The 24,326-nt window shown below is 38.4% G+C and overlaps 1 protein-coding gene across 1 annotated transcript; it reads left to right on the top strand.

Moving 5' to 3' along the window:
* Nucleotides 1–278: 278 nt before the first annotated feature.
* On the top strand, nt 279–19,716 carry PDLIM3 (PDZ and LIM domain 3). Its single transcript, XM_081807626.1, has 5 exons — nt 279–513; nt 9,906–10,057; nt 11,672–11,756; nt 19,229–19,416; nt 19,525–19,716. The coding sequence occupies exons 1-5, from the start codon at nt 421–423 to the stop codon at nt 19,559–19,561; spliced, it is 555 nt and encodes a 184-aa protein (XP_081663752.1). The 5' UTR covers nt 279–420; the 3' UTR covers nt 19,562–19,716.
* Nucleotides 19,717–24,326: the final 4,610 nt, after the last annotated feature.

Here is a 24,326-nt window from a genome sequence, read left to right as displayed (position 1 = left end):
TGCTTTTAACTTTGAATGGAGCGCGCTGCTGAGCTCCAAGTAGAAGATAAACAGGAGGACAGGTGTTACTTTAAGAGAATACTAGGGGTTGTAACCCGAAGCCTCCTCCAGCGCCCGCCGAAAGGTCTGGGAGGCTGCACCCAGTCGGTGTTGGTCTGTAAACTCCCGCGGGTCTGGCGCGTCTCTTTCTTCCAAAGTTGGAGCTCTCCTTGGTGGGAGGGGGTGGGGAGGAGGGTAGGCCAGTGACGTCACTCGGGAGCGGGGATAAATCTCCCCAGCCGAAATCTGGGCCAGGGCACTTTCTGGGGAGTGGAGTGGCTGTCCGGTTCGGGGACACTTGCCGTGGGCAGGGCCGCCCCTCACTGCGCCCCAGTCCCTGGGAGCCAAGGCGCTCCGGCTCGAGGCCGCGCCAAGAGCACCATGCCCCAGAACGTGGTCCTCCCGGGCCCTGCGCCCTGGGGCTTCAGACTGTCGGGGGGCATAGACTTCAACCAACCTTTGGTCATCACCAGGGTAGGTGTTTTCCGTTCTTTCGCTGCAGGTGAGGGGCTGGCGTGCGGCGGGTCTCCCCGGATTGGAGAGTGGCCAGTGAGCCCCGGATGCGCTGGGTGGGTTCTCCGCTTCGGGCTCACAGTTGGAGGGGCGGCAGCAACTTGGCAAACTGAAGCTGGGAGGATGCGGAGCAACTTAGAGAATTTATGAAGTCAGCTCCAATGGTCTCTGTCTGCATCCTCTCTGTCCCCAGCAACTTTCTAGGAGAGTTGAACTGACAGCGTGATTCCTCCGGGCTCAGAGGGGGCTAGGCTGCGAGGGCTGGGGGGCCTTCTGCCTTCCACCCGCCCCCCGTTTCCTTTCAGGAACAAAAGAAATGAGGTCCCAGGAAGAAGGGAGGAATGACTGACATTGGTGGTTGTTCCTCAGAGCTAGACGCGCACCTGAGCGCTTTTCTCCTATGGATGAAAATTTCAGCACAGTGCTGATCCCAGGGCACAACCTGGGTCGGCCAAGTTGGAACCGCTCATATCAGCCCAGACGGGGAAAATATTACTAATGTGTTTTCCTAGGTTTCCAGGCATTTTGAAAAAAATATTTTCCAAAGCTGGGAATTTGGCTTAGGAATCATCACCTATAACTCAAACTACAAAGAAAACGCGTCATAGTTTAGTTTACCTGATGGAAAGTCACCAGTCAGCCTAATAACTCTGAAAAACAGTACTTTACTATAAGAGCCAAGTTTTCCTTACTTAATATTCCCTAGAGTATTGTCTAATTAGAAAAAAAGGATAGAAGAAAAAGGAAATTTGGGGATTTCTGTCCTGTCAGTAAATTTCTAGTTGGTCTAGTTGATTTTTTTTCTAACACAAGTGTTTGTCTTAATAGAAAATTATTGTTATTTCAGTTATCAATAAAAGGCATATTAAACATAATCTAAAAGCATAAACTTTCAGAATATTATACTTTCCTTATGTTTTCTTTTTTTCTCACTGCTTATATTGTATTTTATAAATGTATGCTTTATAATTTGATTTACTCATATAGATTTTTGAACAAGGCAATACCTTTTAAATTCTGTTCTACTTATATATCTATGAGATTTGGGAACCAATGTCTTTTTAAAATATCTCAAAACATGTACTGTACATGCACATACCATGGAACATTTCATGCTTTGTTTTACATTTTTCAAAAACATATAAACACATCTGACGTGTGTTTTTGTATGAGACATGAAAACCTAACATACCCCCAAAATGTTCCTAAGTAAATTAAGGAGAAAATGGTTCAGTGATCTAGGCCAAGCAATGAATGCCTTTTATGGATTTACCAACCCAGTTTCCATTATCTCTACTAAGAAATATTTTTAAAGTTTCTGAAGTATAGTTTTCTTTTGTTTAGACTAAAGGAAAATAAGCTTTTGAATCCTAACAAAGGATAAATCATATTTATAGTAAATCCTAAAAAAATAATTTTGTCACCAAAACCTTTTAAGTGATTTATAAAAGAAATATCTTGCTATTACTATGTAACATGTCAATATGATTAATCTTATGTTTGAAATGTTGAGGTGTTGACATTATAAACAATGTTTATTTTAAAGCAGTACTTACATATTGCAGTTGGACTACAGGAACTATTGGCAAATGTATTTGATACGACAATTATTATTTGGGAAGCCAGTTCTTATTTGAATTTCTAATTCATTACTAATTTATATCCCTCATTTTGACATAGTTCAATAATAATGCATGAAAATAAGTGATGATTTCATTTGACTATGCCTTTTCTCTTCAATTAATTTAACTCAAGAATAGCAGGTAAAATTCAACTATTTTGTATTCCAAGTGTCCTCCAAACCACGCACATAACAGGTTCATACTGAATATATGAAAGCCTATTCCCTTGAACTTTTTGTCTTAGTGTACACCAAACTGAGAATGTTTCCACTGAAATTATAAGAACAGTAAAAAATCACTTGTAAAAAGACTAAAAGATCTTTTACAAAACTAATTATCAGTGTTGTAATTAAATAGTAAAATTCTATTACTTTTATAATTGTTGTATTATATTAAAAGGTAGTGAGTAAGATTGCATGTATATTATTGTACTCCTTTGCTTGCCATGAATGTCTCTTAGCCCTTTATATGCACTAACTCACTTAAACCTCACAATAATTCTAAAAGAGTAGCAGTAGTAATATCTCTTTTTGCAGATGAGAGAATGAGGCTTCAAGAATTTCACTAACTTGCTGATGGTCACAAAAGGTGGGACAGAACTTGACACTCGTTCTACCTTCCTCCAAAACCTGCATTCTGAAGTCTACATGTGTAAAACAAAAAAAACAAAAACAAAACAAAACAAAAAAAACCTGTTTATTGTACAGATCTTTCCAAATAGGTGTTTTGTGCCAACCACTTCATCATCATCTGGTCCTATTGATTCTCTATCTTTAGGATCTACCACTTCCTTTTTTTCCTACCACTGTCCCTATTCAAGCTTCTATAACTTCACACCTAGCTCCTTGTCTCCCCTCCCCGATTCACTCTGCATATTTCTTACCAGCCATCTTTGGGAAATGCTAGGTGGCTTCTATCCTCCCCATTCTTAAAAATCCTTCAATGCCAACACCAGTTTAGAGAGAATAAAATGTGCGGTCTCTGAGCACATTCACAGCCTTCACCCTCTTCCCAATTCATGTTTCCAACTTCATTTCCTCCCTCTCTCTTCCTTTTCTCTCCCTTTCTTCCTCTCACTTTGTAGATAAGTGGTTGTGTCACCACCCCAGACAACTTATGATTTCTCTACCTGTCTACACCCGCTATCATTTTTCTCCAGATTTCTCCTCCCCACCCAACCCACTGTCCTCCGCTAGGAAACTCAATCAAATACCACGCCCCTAGGCTTCTTCTCATAGTAAGCATTTCATCCGTTTGATTACCATAGCTTTTGCCCTGCAGCCTCTCCTTACATCATGTCTTGTATCACAGATGTTATTTGAGTACATCTGTATCCCACAAATTCCATGCTCCCTTAAGGCAGGAATTTTAAATTTAGGGGCTACTCAGTGCTGAGCATCATCTATGTTACAGAAATATAGACACAATATGAATAATTGATTAAATTTTCACTTTTTATATAACTATTATTATCATAATAGGTGCAGATTATATCCTCAAAGATATTCCACAATAAAAAAAGAGAATTGCTTTATTGTTCATTGATCTGTTTTAGATAAGATCTTAAGTATGCAAAGAATTGAGAAACTAATGCCTGAACTTAATACCACAAAAATTCCCGAGATACATTCCTTAAGTCAAATCAATTTTTGTCTTCTTGCAAACTATCACCTTCCCTCCCTGCCTCACACTTTGCAAATGCAAATGCTCCTAGACAGTGGACCTCTACTCCACCAGAGTTGGGGGAGGGGTTTACAAATGTAACTTTCTCCAGCAATTGAAATTACAATTCACAAAATTAGGACAAAGTGTCCCCACCGTAGAAATAATTTACGATCCAATTAATCAGCCGGGTGAATCTGTATCATAAAAGACACCAGAAGTAAGGTAAACCAAACACCAGACATTCTCAAAAAAATTCAGCAATGGGGTGTGATACACACATTTTGTAGGAAAACAGTTTCTAGGCAATAGGTGTGTGATACTTTGTGCAATATAAATTTGAGTTGTGGATGTGGAAGGGTTGTTACTGCAAACACCATATATAACTGACCTCCACATTTCACAGAATAAATCTGAGGTTCACATCTCTAAGTGAGCAGCTTTTCTTTTTCTGCCAAGAAGATTCTAAGGAGTCTCTTTCTTTTTTAAGAGTTTGGACCACCCAGAAGGTGGATCTACCATCAGAGCCAAGTTACAGATGGTTTGTTTTCACAAATGGTCCAATTTGGAATAAAGTACAAGTTTCTTTTGTGTATATGATGTAAGATTATTATATACATCTGATGCTGACATGTCCTCTCCCGCTCAATGCCTCTTCTCCCCCTCTTCCTCCTTCTTTCCTATTCAGAGCACACTCAGGGCCAAGGTCACTATAACTGAGAACACTATATGGGTACCAATATAGAAAATGTTACTGTATTCTTAAGTTTTGCAGGCTTGAACATAGAAAAGTATATGACTTTAATATAAACTGTATTTGAAATTCGAGCTTTTAGAAAGAAGTGTTTACAGTTGAAAGCAATCCTTCACCAGGATTCAAGTGCAGTAGGAAGGTTGATGGGAAAACCTATTTAATTTTATTCTACCAAAGATGTCTGCATGGAAATGCTGGTTCATATGTTCATAACAGTCCTATATCCCACAAATATCTATTAAATGCAGAACACCCTGAATGTGGAAGGCACTGTGGGGGATACAATTATAACTTAATAGGTTTCTACTCCCTGAGACACTCAAATATGAGAAGAGAAGGGACATACATGTACATAAACTACCATGACATAACCTGTCCAGGACTCCATGAGAAAAGTATGGCCAAAGAGATAGGAGGAGTCAGGGCAGAGATTACCTGCAGGAGTGGCATTGTAGGATAGTGGAAGAGCTTGAGCTACAGAGTTAGCCCTATGAGGAAATGCAGATTTTTACTGGATGTGTGACCCCAAGCAAGTTTCTTAGACTCTGAGAGCATCCATTTTCTCATCTTAAAAGAGTGTCTTGAGAATTCTGTGAGATAATAATTCTCAGGAATACAATGCCAATAATAATAACAATACCACAAATGGTTCTCAACCCTGGCTGCACATTAGAATCACCCAGATAACATAGGAAACTATCAATGCCTGGGTGCTATTTGCAGAGGATCTGAGGTAACCGACAGGAGGTATGGCCGTAGAAATGCAGATGACAGCCAGGCACTAGAGGGCTTTAGATGCCAGGTGGAGCATTGAGTTTATTTGTAGGCAACAGAGAACAACTGAACAATGGGCTTTCTCACTATTTCGATCCATGCCCCACAGCATAGCCCTTCAGTGTATACTTGTCCATAACTATTTCATTTTTATTCTTAACATAAAAGTCTCACCAGGGGGGCCTGGGTGGCTCAGTCAGTCAAGCATCCGACTCTTGAGTTCAGCTCAGGTCATGATCTCAGGGTCATGAGATGGAGCCCCACATCGGGCTCCTCACTCAGCAGGGAGTCTGCTTGAGATTCTGTCTCTCCCTCTCCCTTTTGCCCTCCCCCCCCAAATCAATCAATCTTTAAAAAAAAAGTCTCACCAGGGCCAGCCATATCTTGTGCTTCCCTCATGTCTCCCCCAGTAAGTAGAATATTATAGATGCTTTATCTGTGATTTAAATTATTGTCTTCCAAACAGACCCAAATAATAGGTTGATGTGAATAATAGAGATCATCCAAGGTGCTTGTTAAAACACAAATTCCCTAGGTCCTCTCCTAGAGTTATGATTTGTGATTCCAGGCATCTGGAGTAGAATGGGAGTCTTTATGTCCAGCAAGGGCCCCCAGGTGATTTTTCTAATTAGAGAAGTTGAAAACATGTCTAAATGATATGGCAGTACTATTTTCAATGTTTTCTCTAATGCTTTTGATATTTGAGACTCCAATGAGCCTAATAATAAATACTCTATTGAGAAACTCTTTGCCTCATTGTAGCTCTCTCTTCTCCTGATTTGGGGGAAAATGTTAATAATAAACTATGAGCAATAACATAAAGTGATAACATAATAAAGTAATAATATAATGTAATGCTGAGAAATATATCTTTATGTCTAAACAGATAGTTTAACTTACTAAAACCAGACCAATTTAGTGGTCATTTTCTCATTACTAGCCTAGCTGAACTTAAGAACTAGAAGAAGTGCGGGGACCATATGTTCTCTTCTCTCTCCATCCTTTTTTTTTTTTCTTATCAACTCCCTCCTTAGAGATCCAAGGACATTAATCACTAGGTTGAATGCAAAATCAGAAGTGAGTTCTGGCATCACCATCAACCACCTTTCTTTTTTTACTTAAGATTTTATTTATTTATTTGAGACAGAGAAAGAGAGCACAAGGAGGGGCAGAGGGAGAAGCAGACTCCCCGCCAAGCAGGGAGCCCGACTTGGGGCTCGATCCTAGGACCCCAGGACCACACCCTAGCCCAAGGCAGACACTTAACCGACTTAGCCACCAAGACCTCCCCAACTATCTTTCTTATTTGACTTCTGAAACCATTGCTGACATAGCCAAACAGCTGTTCCCATCTTAGTAGGAAGCCACAGGTTACTTGGACATTTACCCTCTTCTGAAAAAACAGTCTTCATCATCCAGCTTGCCTTAAAGTTGTTGCAATGGTCAAAATTATTAGGAAGAGCTTTGCAAATATGATATTTGCAGTAAATATAAGACAGTGTTAATACTTATGTATTAATTCTCTTAATGAAACTCAGTATTGAAGTTCAGTATCAAAGTTCAACACACACCAGATGTCTCAGTTTAAAATTGATATAGACAGACACACACACACAACCCTACCTTCCCCTTATCCCAACCAGAGCTAAAAAATGATGTTAGGTTTTTCTAAATCAAGATTGAGCATTATATAACAAATCTATTTAAGTATATTAGAAAACCTAGGTGAGGTTTTAAAAGCAAACATATTGAGCCATTCTTTCTCATTTTTTAACTCAAAGAAAAGACTTCTGGTCTCCGAAGTTCAAAAATAGATAGTACTGATTTTGACAAACTGTAGCTAGAGGAGATTAAAAGTTTAAGATTATGTCTATCCCTGCAAGTCACACTGGGGATGGAAACTTTTATTCTAACAGTTCTGGGCTTGGGAGAATTTCCAAATGGAAAACAGCTATGAAATGCCTCCCAAAGGCTGGGATATAATAATCCCCATTGTCTTTTTTTTTAAGATTTTATTTATTTATTTGAGAGAGAGAGAAAAAGAGAGAGAGAGAGTATGAGAGGGAGGGAGGGTCAGAGGGAGAAGCAGACTCTCCGCTGAGCAGGGAGACTGATGTGGGACTTGATCCCGGGACTCCAGGATCATGACCCGAGCCGAAGGCAGTTGCTTAACCAACTGAGCCACCCAGGTGCCCAATAATCCCCATTGTCTTCACCAAGCTTCTATCAACTGTTCCTATTAGAAAATAATCATAATCACTACAGTGAGATGATCACAGAAATCAAGTGAGTACAATATACATTTTGGTGATTAGACTGAAGATCTCAGACATGTGAGAATTTATTACCTTTGCAATTTTATTCATTTAGATGAATCTTGGCTATCCCTCAGAGCCACAAAGTTAAATAGAATCAATAGCTAGATTAATTAAGCAAATAGAGAAAAAAATGAATGAATGATCCTCAAGTAAAACATTAGGAACTATCTAGTTTATTCCTGGAGCAGTTTGAGGTTTAAGTCAAGTCCCATGCATTCTTCTGCTCTAAACAGTAGGAACTTGCAAATGCAACAATGATAGGTTGACATTAATAGCTATAATCTTTGGGTATGTAGGAAGTAGCTCTTTTTGTTTCATGAGCTCTGCTTTAAATAACCCTTTCATTCATTTTCAATTATCCATTTATTCCAAATACTGGAATACAAACTGTGACACATTAGAAATATACATAATACTATACATATCCTCAAGAACTTCCAGTCTAGTTGCAAAGACAAGTAAATAAACAAACATTAAAGTACAACTTGTCTTCAGGAAGGAAATGAACAAAATGTAATGGTGGAGAATGATGAGGGGAAGGTCTGGAGAAGTTACTTCAGATGTTTGGGGAAGTCTCTTTGAGAATGTGACATTTAAGCCTATACCTAAAGGATGAAGAGGAGCAACTGGGTGAAGAGTGGGGGAAATATTTCAGGCAAAAATAACAGTGCATGTAAAACCCTGACAAGGGTACATGCTTGGTGTATTTGAGGAACTGAAAGGAAATTGGAATATAGCACAGTGGGTGGAGGGGAGCAAGAATAGTAGAGAAGTAGGTAGGGTAAGACCAGGTAAGGACTATTAGGCAGTTGTAAATAATTGGGATTTACCCAAAAAAATTAGGAGTATGTATAGCAATCAAAAACTGAATACCCAACATAGTAATTAATAATTTCAAATTTGCTATATTTTAAACATTTAATAACCATGTTTCCCATATCCTTAAGTATTCCTTTCATCCACCTCCACACACACCCTGCCAAAAAGAAAAGAAAAGAAGAGAAATCCATGTGGGTTTCTTGTAGACAGCGTAAAATTGGATCTTTTTTTACCTACTTTGACAATCTCTGTTAAAACACAGATTATGATGTGTTAGACCATTTACATTTAATGTAATTTCTGATAAGTTTTAATTAAAACCTAGCATCTTGTTAGTTGCCTTTTATTTGTTCAATCTGTTTTTCATTCATGGAGAAGACACTGTGTATAAATACAAACTTCTCTTGTATCTGCAGTCTCCAGGGGTTCTAGACTCTAAATGTTAACTTTAGTGATTTGTTCATCATTTTAGCTGAACTCTATGACCCAAATGCTGCCCCCATCTTCCTCTGTGCTCTGATGCAAGTGGTACAACTTGCTTACATCTTGACTTTCCTTGGAGGCACCTGTCTTTCCTTAGATTCCAGGCTTAGTTGGTTGCCCTGCAGCTTTAGCTCTCTGAATAGTTCATGAGAAGTTATAATTTTGTATTATATGGCTTCTTCTTATTACTGCAGGAGTGATTCTCTTTCCAGTTTTCTACATACTAGATGCCCCTTCATGTGAATTTTAAAGATCGTTACTTACAGCGATGCTACAGTAGTTTCAATTCAAATATAAAAGCTCCCTAAATGTGGTGAGGTTGTACTCCCAAATAGGGAGTTACGGATGAAAAAAAAAAAAAAAACCCTAAAGAATTAGTTACTTTGTTTAAAACAAAGAAAATAGAGCGTTAAGGAAGATGTTTTAGAAGAGAATAAGAGATGTCATGATAGATGAAATGTGGTTAGTGAGAGACAAAATTATTTAGCATGGTGGAAAAATAGAGCTAACAGAATTGATCATTTAAGAATTATTTTAAGTTAGATTTTAAATTCCCTGCCCTTGGGGCACCTGGGTGGCTCAGTCGTTAAGCGTTCAGCGGTTCAGCGTCTGCCTTTGGCTCGGGTCATGATCCCAGGGTCCTGCATCAGGCTCCCTGCATCAGGCTCCCTGCACTGGGCTCCCTGCTCAGCGGAAGCCTGCTTCTCCCTCCCCCACTCCCCCTGCTTGTGTTCCCTCTCTCGCTGTGTCTCTCTCTGTCAAATAAATCAATAAAATCTTTAAATAATAATAATAACAAAATAAAATTCCCTGCCCAGCGAAACATTTAAAATATTACCAAGCTGAATTATAAATGTCAGGCACAAAACTCAAGATATTGCAGAATGTTGGTTTTTTAAATAATGCCATGATTTCTTCCAGATTACTCCAGGAAGCAAGGCGGCAGCTGCTAACCTATGTCCTGGAGATGTCATCCTGGCTATTGATGGCTTTGGTACAGAGTCCATGACTCATGCTGATGCACAGGACAGGATTAAAGCAGCAACACACCAGCTGTGTCTCAAAATTGACAGGTGCTCTTTAATTAATGGTGTTAAAATGTGATCTGTTTTGCAGGAGAAGCCGACCCAGAACTGTCAATGATTTCATCCTCCCAATAAGAAAGAGTTTCACAAGACCTAGAATTTTGACAGACTTTTTTTTTTTAGTGTGTATCAGCCACTTTGGTCTGTTCTTCACTGATGTCAGTCAATCTAGTAGTTGTTAACAAACTATTTCTGAAAAGAATTCTCTGGAATGTCAGAATAAGGAAAGAGGCTAAAAGAATTCTTTTTCCTCTTAATTGACTATGAAAATAGAACCACTAAAGGTGCTGCTGGTACTGCTGTTCTAAATGTGGTAGAGAATGGAATGGAATTTAAAGATTCTCCTAAAAGAATCTCTTGACTTGCCAAAATGTGAGCATATTGAAAACTGGTTGCTAAGAGCCTGTATGCCTTTGGCTGTTTTGTACAGAATTCAGCCCAGAAGAATCTGACAAGGTGTAAGCATGCACATGCAGTGAGAATGTTAGAAATGAGACATTTCTAACCAAAAAAAAAAAAGAAGAAAAAAAGGAAATTGAACCTGATCTTTTGCCATCATAGGCCTGGTCTGAAGCTGAATTGTGAAAATAATGTTTTGTTATAGTGGCTGTTAGTGTGTGTTTATCCTGTTGCTAGTATATTCCCAACTTTCCCTGCTGTGGTTCAGAAGGCCCAATCAATCAGCCAATCTGCCATCTCAGGGGTGAAACTGACTCTTTCCCTATTTATGCATAACTAATGTTCCTGCCAAGCACACAGTCCCTTAGGAGCACATGGTCCCAAACAGATACATGAGAAGGACATGAGATTAGATAAAGCTCATTTCCTTGATGCCAACAGCAAATCCCCCTGGCACACCACTCAGTCTCCTGTGGTGGCCTGGGTAGGATGGGAGGAAAGTAGAGGAAACCTAGGGAGTTTGCCCTGTGGTCAGTATCCACAATCTTCCTGCAGTCTCCAGAATCTTCCTTTCCTGTACTGTTTCCTGCAGGTACTGCAGACCTACTCTCTCCAGAAACTGTACAATGTCTTTGCCTTAGTCAGTTGGGGCTCCTATAACAAAAATACATAGACTGGGTGGCTTAAACGAAAGTTTATTTCTCACAGTTCCGGAGGCCGGAAGTCTGAGATCAGGATGCAGCATGGTCAGGTTCCTGATTATTTCCTCACATGGCCTTTCTTGGTGCGTGGACACACAGACTGAGATCGCATGTCTCTTCCTCTTTAAATAAAGACACTAATCCTATCATGACAGCTCTAACCTCATGACCTAAGCTAATCCTAATTACTTCCCAAAGACCTCACCTCCAAAAACCATCATATTGGCGGGTAAGGTTGCAACATAGGAACTTGGTGGACGGGGGGGACACAAACTTCAGTCTATAGTTGTCCTCCGTGCTATTTTTATCCATTCGAGTTTCCCCAAAAGTACCCAAAAAACAAATTAGATGGGAGAATACAGAATAATGAGCACGGAGTATTGTTTTTGCTTAAATTATCAAGGTTCGACAGTATTTTCATACACATTATGGTAGATTAAATTATGCTAAAACCAGAAGTACCATTAGAATTTAGAGTTTACAAAATTTCTTTTATTCACAGGGCAGAAACTCGCTTATGGTCTCCACAGGTATCTGAAGATGGGAAGGCTCACCCTTTCAAAATCAACTTAGAAGCAGAACCACAGGTATGAATTTTAGAATAAATGATATTCACATTATCTTTTCTTTTAAATGATGCGGATGCTTCCAAGAGGAAGAAATGACAAATATAAAAAATCAGAATAAGCCACCTGATGGAGTAGTTGTCTGTCTTTACCCTGTGAGATTAATTTATATTATCCATGTCTTTTTATATCAAGAGAAAAAAGAAGTATCCCCAGGCAAGTGCCTTGTTAAAAGGCAAATATGTTCTCAGGACAAAAATTTGGCTCTATCTACGTACAGTCTACTTATTTTTTCATTCTTTGTGATGGACTTCTGCCAAATGACCATGACATAATCCAGGAAGTTTAACATGTTAAAACAAAGTAAAACGAAATTAGTGTCTACCATTTAAAACAGGTGTCTCTAATCTAATAATTATTGTGAACTTTAATTCTTTGAGGTCTTCATCCAGATCATATTTTACATCCCTTTTTAATTCTCAGTTCTGGCGTTCTATAATTAAGTTTACTCTGCAAAAAGGGTTTTGCATTATGTAATCATGGTGATATTCTACCCATGCAGTAGAATTACAAAAGATAGAGGCTTTTTCCCTTGAGGCAGTTCTAATGAGCTAAATTAATCTAATAATCTGATGCTTATCTGATGATGTCTACTTTCAAAAGCTCCAAAAAAAAAAAAAAAAAAAAAACCCTGAAATGAAACCAACCCTCAGTTTTGCTGTGTGGGAAAATGTAATTAAGACAAGGATTTTAGAACCTCTCCTTAGCCAGAAGTTTCCCAAGTTTAGAGAGACAGATATATAAATTGGGTATCCCTTTTTAAACAAGTTTTCATGCTAAGTGGACTAAATATTCCCAAACTGTAGTTTTCCTATATATCTATTGAAAATGCATTGAGAACGTATTTGTAACTTATGCTTCAGCAGCATTTCCCTTATCCAGGATCACCAACTCCTGAATTTGTGCTTCCAGTTTTCCACTTTCTCCATAAATTTACCTCCACTTTCTCCTTGATAAAATACACTGAGAGTATCACGTACCTGTATCTCATAGGGCTTCTCAAAGATGTAAATACAATACTGTAGAAAAAGAACCTGGCACATCGAATTGCTCCTAGAGGTACTCAATTTTGTGGGAGCTCTTGGTAATACTGTATGGTACCTACCCCCTCCCACCAGGCTGGCCTTTCCTGACAGTGAAATGGGAGGTTGCCCATGTGACAGGACTTCCTGGACACCAGGAACGCTTTCCACATTACTACTACAGGGGTCCTTACAAATTGCTTTGGATTAAAACTTTACTTTCAGTTCAGATAACATCCCCCCAGGAGAAGAAACATCCTGAGTGGCTTAACCTTTAGAGGGCATGAGTTTATTAGATCCTTGCCCTAGACTTTTGACTGGAGGAAAGGAGGAGCCTGCGCCTAAAAATCACTAAGAGCAAAGGAGGAGAAAACAGGCCTCAAAGCGAGTGAGCAGGGTACAGAATATCCGTGAAGGTGGGAGCTGCTGTGTCTGTTCTCTTTACTTGGGAGTCTCCCAGAATGGCGCATAGCAAGCGCTCAATAAATAGCTGATGCGTGAAAGGAACTGGAGGTTCTACCGATAAACTGCATTTTCTAGCACTGCCCAGGACCAGCCTTGGGACCCAGTTCTCAGAATGGTGCTTGGCTGCCACCAGCCCCTGCTGCTGCATGGTAAGAGTGCAGGGTGAATGGGATTTAGGTCAGGTCAGAGCTCAGCTCTTCAGGAAGAGTGAGTGAAAGATGAAATAGACAAGCCAGATAATAAATGTGGTGAAAGGGGTCTGAATGCTGGTGGTGGCTTACCCCCTGGCATCGAGGTGGATTGGTGAATAATAACACCTCCAATCAACATTATCTTTGATAGAAGAAAAAACTGGAAGGAGAAAAAGCAAAGCTCTCCAGGCAGAGCTATCACTTGCAGATTGTCCTTTGCAGTAATGCCCAAGCCCACCAGCTTCCTCCCACCTTCATTGACTCATCACTTAAGAGGCAACACATGAGAAAAAGAGATCATGTGGTGTTTTAAAAAACAACAGGAAGAAGTGAAAGTTTAAGGCTCATACATATACATTAATTGACCACCCAATCTCTTATTCTCACCAGGACAAAATGGATAAAATTCTGAATTTCCTTGCCGTATATGGTACACATCCAAAATTGTACTGCACCCTTTGCAAATTATTCATTCATTCATTCATTCAAAATTTCTCCTAATTTTTAAAATCCAGTTTCACCAATATGAGATGCTAAGATATGAGGTCAATGAGACAGATCTGACCAAAGTACCAGATCCCCAGTGATCCCTGACCATGTTGCAGTGTCTGGCATGTGGGTGACTCAGCAAGTATGTATTAAGCACGGGCTGAGCTTAGACCAAGATGGGAGCTTGTGTTTTGCTAACATCTCTCCAGAACTGGAGTCTAAGCGCCAACTGTTTGAGTTTCGTTCTCGAAGAAGCCCCTTTTATCAATCTACAAGTACTAACGTATGACCATGATTATCCCAAGAACTGGATTTTTAAAAACAGCCCAATTTTAAGTGCTCTGGCCTCTCGTCAATCATGTATTAGCCCACATGTCCTACATTTTGGGGTTAGGCAATATGGACATGTATGATAGTACAAATGGGGAAAAGATAGAGAATGAGATAGGTTTGAAAAAAAAAAAAAGGTGAAGATTGGGTTAAAGGCTGCAAAAGCCAGTCAGATGGAGCCTTTGAACATTCCTTTAGTTTGAGTCATGACTAATTCTTACTGGCACCTCCTCCAAGAGGCGCGTGTTTGAAGGTCTCAGAGATAAGAACCATTTCAATTCTTCCCCTAATGGGCCAAAGGATTCCTGTCCTTCGGATCCTCAGGCCAGATTTCTGCATGATCAGTTCACATAACTTGGCACTTCAGAACGGACATTCCCTACAAACATAGCTAAACTCCAGCATGACCCTTGCTATCCGAAGCGCCAAAGCATAAACTTAACAAAATGCAGTGATTAAAAAAAAAAAAATACAAGCAGTGAATTTAACCTGTAGCATGAGAGTGGAGAAAAGCTAAACTGAGGTTATGTTTGTCTTCTTATTTTATCTTTTTGTTCACACAAGCCATGCAAAAAGAGGTCTTGCAAAGAGAGGTCTTCCCCCACCCCCACCCCGAAAATGGGAACTCTGCAAATGAAGCAACTTTCTGGGCAACAAAGATGTGTCCATCTGAGAAACACATGCCATTAATATATCATGCTTTCAGATGCTACCGTAGATGAAGAGAAAAGGCCATTGAGCAATACAATATTTGAGTTCTTGCTTCTCAACCCAAGTGAAACTTTAACTGCAAGTTTTGTGATCTTTGCTATTGGACTATAATACTCTTACGTTTTAAAAGTAATATATATCCACTGGGGAAAAAACTCATTATATCCTACCATTTAAACCCAGCCACAAAACAAAAATGTTAGTGTATTTCTTTCCAGTTTTTTCCCTATGCATAGGGTTAGGCTTTGGGGACTTTTTCTTAGACAGTTATAGTAATAATTGACATGAAATTTCAATACCCAGTTTTTTTTTTTCATTTGTCCATGTTTTTATTAAATACTTACATTTTGTTTTTATCAGTGTAGACTTGAATCTTAGGCTTAAATAGAACCTTAGAAGTTATTCCTAGCCATTGAATAAGTGTTACTTATTTATTTATAAAAAGTTACATATTTATATATAAAAAGTTATTCCCAGCCATTGAATAAATGCCTTCTATACAATCCTGAATATGGCCTATGAGGAGACATATGCATTTTCCTATACAAAGCGTTATTGCTCTAGACTAAAGGTGTTTTTAGAGCTCTGTGTCCTTCTCCAAAGCTGGCATTCTCAAATAAAACATTACTCTCCTCTTTGTTTAATGGTAGTTAACTCAAAATTATAATGTAGCTATCCCATACAGGAAAGATGCTTTTCAGAAACAAAATCACTCTTTCCTAAAAGAGAAGATAGCTGTGTCTATTTCCATAAAAGGACTGCATCCTTGCCATAGAAGACTTAATAATAAAGATGTATAGGAACAACACACAAAATCAAGTGAGGTATGGGTTAAAGTTGTTTATATTTTCAAAATATACCTTTATCCTACAATTTGTTGATAACTGGAAGGTGGATTACAGAAAACAAGGTTTCTTAAACTCCATTTCCCCAAACTCTCCCCCTATTATATATGGGAAACACTTGAAACAGATTGTTGGGGGAAAAATTATAAGGGCGACTTTATTTTTCATTTGAGGGGTGAGCAAGAGGTAAGGATGGTGATTGTTCATAAATTCCAAACATGATAAGATACTGTCAGTTACTCAGTGTGGGTTGGCCAAGTATATGATCACTTGATATAGTTTGTTTACCTTATTTCCCCACCACTGTTTTTTATAAATAAATAAATACATACATACATATACGCACATTATCGAACATGTTGTTTCTGTTGGAGCTGGTAATTACCTCAGTTCTTGGACTGAATCTCTATCTCTGGACAACTTCTTCCAGTAAGAAGTTGAAAGGTGGATGTGTCTTTGAATGCTGTCATTGCTGAGGTTATTCTAAGGGCTTGGGAGATGGTTGTCAAGACCTGCATTCTCCCCGATATCAGCAAATCTCTATCCAGTTACCTAGCTTTGACTCTGGCAGCTCAAGGATTATATGAATTCAAAATATTATTCCTTAATATAAGCTCCTAACATTTAAAAAATACTATTGAAAATGCATTAATTAGGTGTAGCGATTACTTATTGAATTCCTAAGAGATGAGAATCATTTGGATGCTATTGTCTGGGAAAAATAAACACAAGAGCTGGACTACATTGACTGGTATATCATTTTTTTTTTTACTGGTATTTTCTGATACTAATGATTTTCCTGAAAAAGTAAAAAGGAATTAAAGTGGAATAGCAAACTTCTCATCGGTTTTGTCTCTTGATTCAGTTTGACCATCAACAATGATGTCAGATTTGGATAGAATGTTGCCTCTCCATGCCATACTTAAATGTTTACCTTTGATGTATACACTTTATTGTGCTTTTTTTTGGAATGACTCTAGCAGCCCATAAACTAATGCTTTGCAAAGCCTAAATACAAATGTTTGAAGGCTATCTTAGAAACACTTCCTTTTATGATCCTTTTATGATTATGTGCAGAAAAAAGAAGGTTTTTTTTAACAAATTACCATTTTCAACTTCTGCAATATATAACCCAAAATGAAAACAGCAAAGAAAAAGCTTGGAGCTCATTAACTCATATGCTGTTTTTTAGAAGCACTACTAGAGATTACTAGTGCATAAATATTTCCAGAGAAGTTGCCTCATTTATAGGACAGTCACCATCCATGTTTATTTATCATTTTAAGACTAAGAAGTAATAAGGGCAGAGACATTTTCCCCGTAAAACCATCATATGACATTAACTAATTTTTATAATTTTAATTCTATTTACCAAGATCTTTAAGGTATACTTAAATTAAAAGAAAAACATTTTTTTAATTCCACAAAGCTTGAGTCCTTCAGTTCTGCCTGATTCACTCATTTAATTAGCCTAAGAAATTTAAAATACACCAAAACTAAATGAGACAATTAGCCTTCTGTCTTCTTTCATACCAAAAAGAGTCACAAAGGCTTGAATCATGGCCACTGTCATTACTTACAATTATTTCCATTTCAATTTTTCATACCATAATAATGGCTAATCAGAATGGTTAATCATAAAAACCCAATCAAAATTCATTATTAAATCAGCCAAAACAATCAGATGGTACCACTACATCAATGTCTGACTACACACATTTTCACGGGTTGTGGGACTCAGCGTTTTCCTAAAGCCAAATTTGGTTGTTTCGGTCATTCTGCCACCTAATAACGGCAGCTATCTTGTCACCCAACCAACTCGTAGGCAGTGAGCCACTCTTCTGGAGGTAAAAATAATGAATCAGTAAGATATTAGTCAAGCCAACAATACTCTAGGATCACAGGCTAATTGTATTCAACTCAGACCTTTTCAAGTTCGAGAGGCTGTTACACTATGCTGTCTGAGGTTGATGAGAGAAAAGCTGCTCTCTACCACCTCACTGATTTTCACGTTCCGTGAGATTTGGGGCAGCTGGGGTCAAAGACTCCGCTAGTATTTGAAGCTGCACCTCACTTCCTTTTTAACTGCCAACGGACCTGGATGGAGGAACAGGGACTATCTGTGACGACTGCCTGCTCAGAACCCAAACGAAGCATTCTGTGGCATGGGTCCCTCCAGGAAGCTGTTGGTGTTCTCAAGCACAAGAATCTCTGTGCAAAACTCTGATTCCACCCCCTAAGAAAGAAAGACAGTCTCTTTTCCTAACAAAAAAGCACCATCCCACAATTTATTCATTTGTAATGACAAGGAGCAAAAAAAATGACATGAGTAAGAATATCACAAGACCTTTTTATTTTTTTAATAAAAACAGCCTCTTTTCAGTAACATTTCAAAGAATCATAAATGTTTGTACTAGTTGAAATCTGTGTGAAAAACTGGTGACACATTCACAAAAGTAAATGAAGTCGATGTGAGTGTGTGAGTGAAAATATTGGAAAGATTTATCTTACTGATCCTGCCAAATGAAAAGACTTGGGAAGAGAATCAGCTTGTGTGTATTTTAGCCTTCCCTTTTGGTTTTCTTCTGTTGCTTAGAAGAAAAACATACTTAATGACTTTACAAAATTATAAATCTATATAAAAATTGGAAAACCTGCTCTCATAGGGAAAAATTATCTTTTAATTCTTACTATTTGTTCTAAATTTAAGGTTAGACCTGAATGCAAATTAAGAATTTTGTTTTTTACTAATGATGTACTATATGTTGGCTAATTGAAATTTAAATTTTGAAAAAAATAATTTTGTTCTTTGTGGTAGGTATTAAGAAAAAAGAAAATTTTACTTGGATTAGTTAAAGTGATTCAGTATAGTCATTCACAAATGCTCCCTCTCTTTCTGATTGTTTCCCTCCTCCATTTCCTAAAATGGAGTAACTTTTATTAAGATAAAAGCTCTCTATTAATAGAAGAGAAAGCAAACGTAAGTTCTACTTGAGGAAATGTGAAGTATAATAATTATTCTAAGCCCCAAATCTCATTTCTGACACGGAATTTCTGTCTTCAAAGGAGTCATATGAGAATTTCTTAAAAGCTATAGACGTAAAAAGTCAGTAGGGCCAGACAAAAGGTATAATGTTCGAATTATTTTATAATATTTAAATAAGATCAATTCCTTTGCACCATTTTGTGGCTGAGTACAGCACATGGAAAGTTCACAGAAAACGTAGAAAGTTTTATATTCACCTCCTCCTTTAACCTTGCCATGAATCTTGCAGTGGGGTAAAGAAGCCTTGATTAACAATAGCGATGCTGTTGGTTTGCTCATTAACGGCTTTCTTGTGCATTCTGTGGCTCTGTGTATTTTGTCTGCCATTGTACAGGAGTTCAAACCTATTGGTACCGCGCACAACAGAAGGGCCCAGCCTTTTGTTGCAGCAGCAAACATTGATGACAAAAGACAGGTAGTGAGTGCTTCCTATAACTCACCAATTGGGCTCTATTCAACTAGCAATATACAAGATGCACTTCACGGACAGCTGCGAGGTCTCATTCCTAGTTCGCCTCAAAAGTAAGTATCTGACTGGGTTTCCGGCCACCATGCTCTTAACAGTGATAGTACGGTTTCTTTTCCTTTCAAAAGTTCAGCTCTTGCTGTTTTATTTTTACTTTCCTGAAGGCACGATCAGATTTTTAGCTTAAAGACAAGCATCTAGAACATGGTTCTGATGTTCTGGAGTCCAATCTGCCAGTTCCTGAACATTTCTAGTGAACAGATGCTTAAAACGAAGAAATCACTCTGGTTCCATTGTCACCCTTCTTAGTCATGTCACTATTCGGTGGTAAATAATCCTCTCTGTACAATTACCATTCATTTACTTTTATCTTAAAAAAAAAAAAAAACTATCTTCCACTGAGGAACTTTTTAACCCTTTGTTTTTACAGGATGTGAACTACTTTGAACACAAGCACAATATTCGGCCCAAACCTTTCATAATCCCAGGCCGAAGCAGGTCATAAGCTCTGAGATTTTGATGTCTGGAGTGCATGTTTCTTTAATAAATCCTTACTAATCACTAAGAAGAGTAACACATAGGTGTTTGGAGTGACTCTGTTCATCCTGAAGCTTATTTCAAAAGCAAAAGAAACAAACTCACTTCACAGAGCAGAGGAGGCCGCTAACCTCCATTTCTGAGAATAAATACTGACAAGATTCTAGAGCTGTGAAAAGTTAGGCAATCACCACGTATATTTATAACTAATACCCTGCTGTTCTGAGGAGCCCATCCAGAACACAGTGACCTTTGAGGCAGGCAGGTGTACCCCATTCCCAGGTCAGGAAGGCCCAGCCAGCAGAAACAAACCTGGAAACCAGCCCCAAGTCAGGAGTCAGGAAGCAGGTGGGGCCCAGTGGGAGTGCTGGTGCAGCTTTCTATGCTGGACATTCTCTGAAGAGGCCACCTCAACACCTGCTTCTCACTGCACCTTCAGCCCGCTGGGTAATCCCACTCGTTCTAGCTCTTACATAAAAATAACTGCATTCTTATGGATCCTTACAAAGAAAGAGAGGCCACTTGGAAAGGAACTTTTCCACACGGGGGAATATAAGTATAAGGAAAGAGTTGGGAGAGAGGGAGATATGTCAGTTACCCTTCATGGATAACTGTGTGCACACAGCAATAAGAATGAGCAAGCTCTTCATGGCTGTCAATCAGAGAAATAGATCATCTTCAGATGATCCTTTTCAAATGAATATCTTCTCTAGAAATTGTACTTCAACCTAAGCGGGGGGAAATTAATGCCCTGTGTTAGCACTTTGGGAAAGAGTGACTTTAGGAAACCGCAAACCCATTCCTCTGACCTCAGCCACGTTAGTCAGCCCCGAGGAAGGAAGTTGGTGGTTAGGATTATTGACTAATGATCTATATCCAGTGTCCCAAACTAGTGGCCCATCTGATTAATTGACAGTGTTTTACATAATCCTCCTGCTGCTTAAAAAAAAATGAACTTAGTAAATGCCTTAAGATGGAACATCTTCTCTCCATCCTGTCAAAATGCCCATCATTCCTGATACCTGGGCCACTTTCATACATGTGTAACCCTGCTAGCCCTTGGGGGTATCTGAGTTTATGATATGTGCTCTGGGTGGTCAGTCATCAATTGATATATGATCTCCTTATGCAGACCTTTCCATAAACTGGAGTCAGGGCCAGAGGATTATCTCAAAATAAGCTGGACAATTTTGTGATATCAGACTCAGACAGAAGCAATAGAGTGGAAAATCAGGAGACGATGCTAAAAAGGCAGTGACTACCAAGTACATCTTCCCCCACTAGAATGGAGCACCTTCCATCTTCCCAGCACCTAGAAACAAGGCTGGGACAGACTAAATGCTCCATAAATGTTCATTAAATAAAGGAACAAAATCGTAAGAGTACCTGATAATATTTTCTGATGGCAAGAAGAAACAAAACTATCACCCCTGTCTCACACATGCAATTCTGCACAAGCCTTTTTTACTTCCTTTTTCATTCTCTGGTTCCCATTTTCCTCTGAATCGTCTCCCGATTTCTCCACATTCAATAGCTTCCCAGCCCCACCCTGATATCATAACACTAGATTAAGAGTAAAAATGCTATGTTACTATTGAATAAATATATATACAACTTTCTAAAGAAGCATCGTAAAATTAATACACTTGCATTCTTTTGACGTTGGTTTAACTATAAGTTCACTAATCTGAACTATAGGACTTCAGGAGGGCATTAGGGTGACACAGATCTTGCCTTTGCTAAAGACCAGTAACACATTTAATTTTATAAAAATTCAGGGAAAGTCAGAGAGATTTAGGTAGCTAATGGCCTTTTTTTATATTTGCATTTTAATTCAAAAATGGTAATAGTGACAAGCCCCTCATACTTTTGTCATTGTAAGGTGCCTTTCAATATAGCTGAATTTGGGAGAGGAGAGAGGAGGAACAGGGATGAAAGACAGGCACCAGCATTTAATCTTAAAGAATTGTAAAAATGTCTCTACTACCTTTCCTTTCTTCCTGTGTCCTCTCACTATTTGCTCTAGCTTCTGAATTCCTTGTTCTTACCAAATGATTCTTTTGTCATGGTGGAATTTGAGGTGGCTATCCACCAAGCTACAACTACACATCAGTGAACAATTTTTTAATCAGAAGTAAGTGGGAGATGCTAGATTGCTAATATGTTAATCTCCCTAGGGCCTTACTGATAGTTATGGTTCTTTTAATTATTTCATAATTGAATCATATTAGAAAGTCAGTATTTTCATATGCAAATATGTAAATTTAAAAATTTTATTTTATAGATCCAAATGATAAAATAGAATCTTGTGAGTGGTTTTTGGACAGGTCACATCAAGAAGTTCATCCCAGGGTGCCTGGGTGGCTCAGTTGGTTAAGCGACTGCCTTCGGCTCAGGTCATGATCCTGGAGTCCCGGGATCGAGTCCCGCCATCGGGCTCCCTGCTCAGCAGGGAGTCTGCTTCTCCTTCTGACCCTCCCCCCCTCATGCTCTCTCTCTATCTCATTCTCTCTCTCAAATAAATAAATAAAATCTTTAAAAATAAATAAAAATAAAAAAAAAAAAAAAGAAGTTCATCCCCAAAAGCCTGTATACAGGCCAGGGAAATTAGTTCTCTGTCTGATGATCTATAGAGACAAGAAGTAGTTGAGTGTATCACCAAGCTTACAAGTGGTCTTGCCACATCATTAAGTCAAAGTCAAAGAAATCTCATTAGTACCTACATTTTCAGTCACAGGAATAGGTCATGGTGACCCATGATAATACCCACAGTGACCGAAGTCCATGAAAACTATTTATTTAAATCATCAGTTCAAGAGATCTTGTAAAACTGCCCCAGAAATTTATAAAAGGTCATTCGTGTTTGCTTAGGGTTTACTTCCTATCTCTTCAATAACTATGGGCCCCTAAATAGAATGATAAAGAAGCAAGGCAATAGAAGACACAATCCTTGCTTAAATAAAATTATATACACAAACATGCTATATACAAGATTACTAATTACAACTACAAGATAAGGTCTATCTGTAAGTTCTGACTGCTCATAGTTTATCTATCTACTCTATGCCTAGCTCTATGCCTGGCACACAGTAGGGTCAGAGTAGCTATAAATGCTTGCTGACAAGGTTCACTATTTTAAGCCCAACTCTCCCAAGATTTAACTCAGTGTTTCAAATCCCAAAATTACAATTTAATATGCTTCATTGCACTTCAGTTAAATCAATATAATCCTGAGTAAACTGCGCTATAACTGAAAATTTACTTTTATTTTTTACCAACTGAGGTCGACTTCAGGAGCTAGTACAGTGTTGAGCTTACAAAAATGGTAAATAAGCCACTGGGCATTTTGTATGTGATTAACCAATTTAGAGATTGGGTTTTAAATAGGCTCTCAACAGCCAGGAAGTGAAGGAGCACATCCATATGTACTTGCCTCATTTAGGTCATGCAGGTGGTTGCAATGGATAACACAGGACAAAAAAAAATTTAAAAATCCATTTTGTGACATGGGTTGTCCAGACTAAGCAGGCTACAACACTGATGAAGTCAACAAAATCAATGTCCAATATCCTTTTGGTTTTTGCTGCCTATATGGGGCTAAGGTTAGCATTAGTAGCCCTAGAGAGTAAATGCAAGAGTCACACTTAAGCCCTAAGAGAAAATGGGCTTTGAGATAAACACCTCATATAAATTGTTCTCTGTCTGGAGTTTATAGCAACACTAACCTGCAAGCATGATAGAAGTTTACAAATACTAACATTTCTTTTGGCTTAGTCTTAAATGACTGTGCTTTAAAAAAATCTCAGTATATTCCATTTTCTTGTAAAATGCATTTCTCACGCTGCACTTAAAATGCATGTAGAAAAATGACTTTAGTCACTGGTGCGTGAGCTGTAACTAGCCTCTTATCCAGATTCATAGAGAATATGAAATCTTCCTAGCTGTTCTTGAAATTGCATGACTGGCCTTTCTCATATTTTAATAACAAGTCTCCTCAATTGATCTTTAAAAGGAAATGAGAAATATGCATGGAAATACATGTGTGCCTCCAAAATTGTTACATGAAATAGCTATGTATGAAAGAAATATAGCTTAGCCCTACGTAGTGTCCAAAGAGTCTAAGACCACCTTATTTGCCCTCTAATCAATTGATTTCAAGGTGACAGGCACTTATTGGCTGTTTCTAGAGCCTGTCTTAAATCACTGAACAGTTTATTAACGTGTATTCTTCACAAAATTAAAGAATAAAAGTAGAAAAAGTTAAAATCTTAACTGTAAGACATTTACAAAATAGCTTTAAAACATAATCTTTATCACAGAACCTTCAAGTTCCCAGTTACTATTCAGTGAAAGCCTAAGTGCATTTCGGAAACACTTCTCATGAAATGTTTAGCCTAAATATCTGATTGGATCTTCATGCTGCGTAGTC

This window comes from Leptonychotes weddellii, chromosome 2 (assembly GCF_054177405.1).
Source record: "Leptonychotes weddellii isolate Sample4059 chromosome 2, ASM5417740v2, whole genome shotgun sequence".
Classification (NCBI taxonomy): domain Eukaryota; kingdom Metazoa; phylum Chordata; class Mammalia; order Carnivora; family Phocidae; genus Leptonychotes; species Leptonychotes weddellii.
Note: the sequence above shows the minus strand (reverse complement) of the source record. Positions and strands in the feature narration are given on the sequence as shown.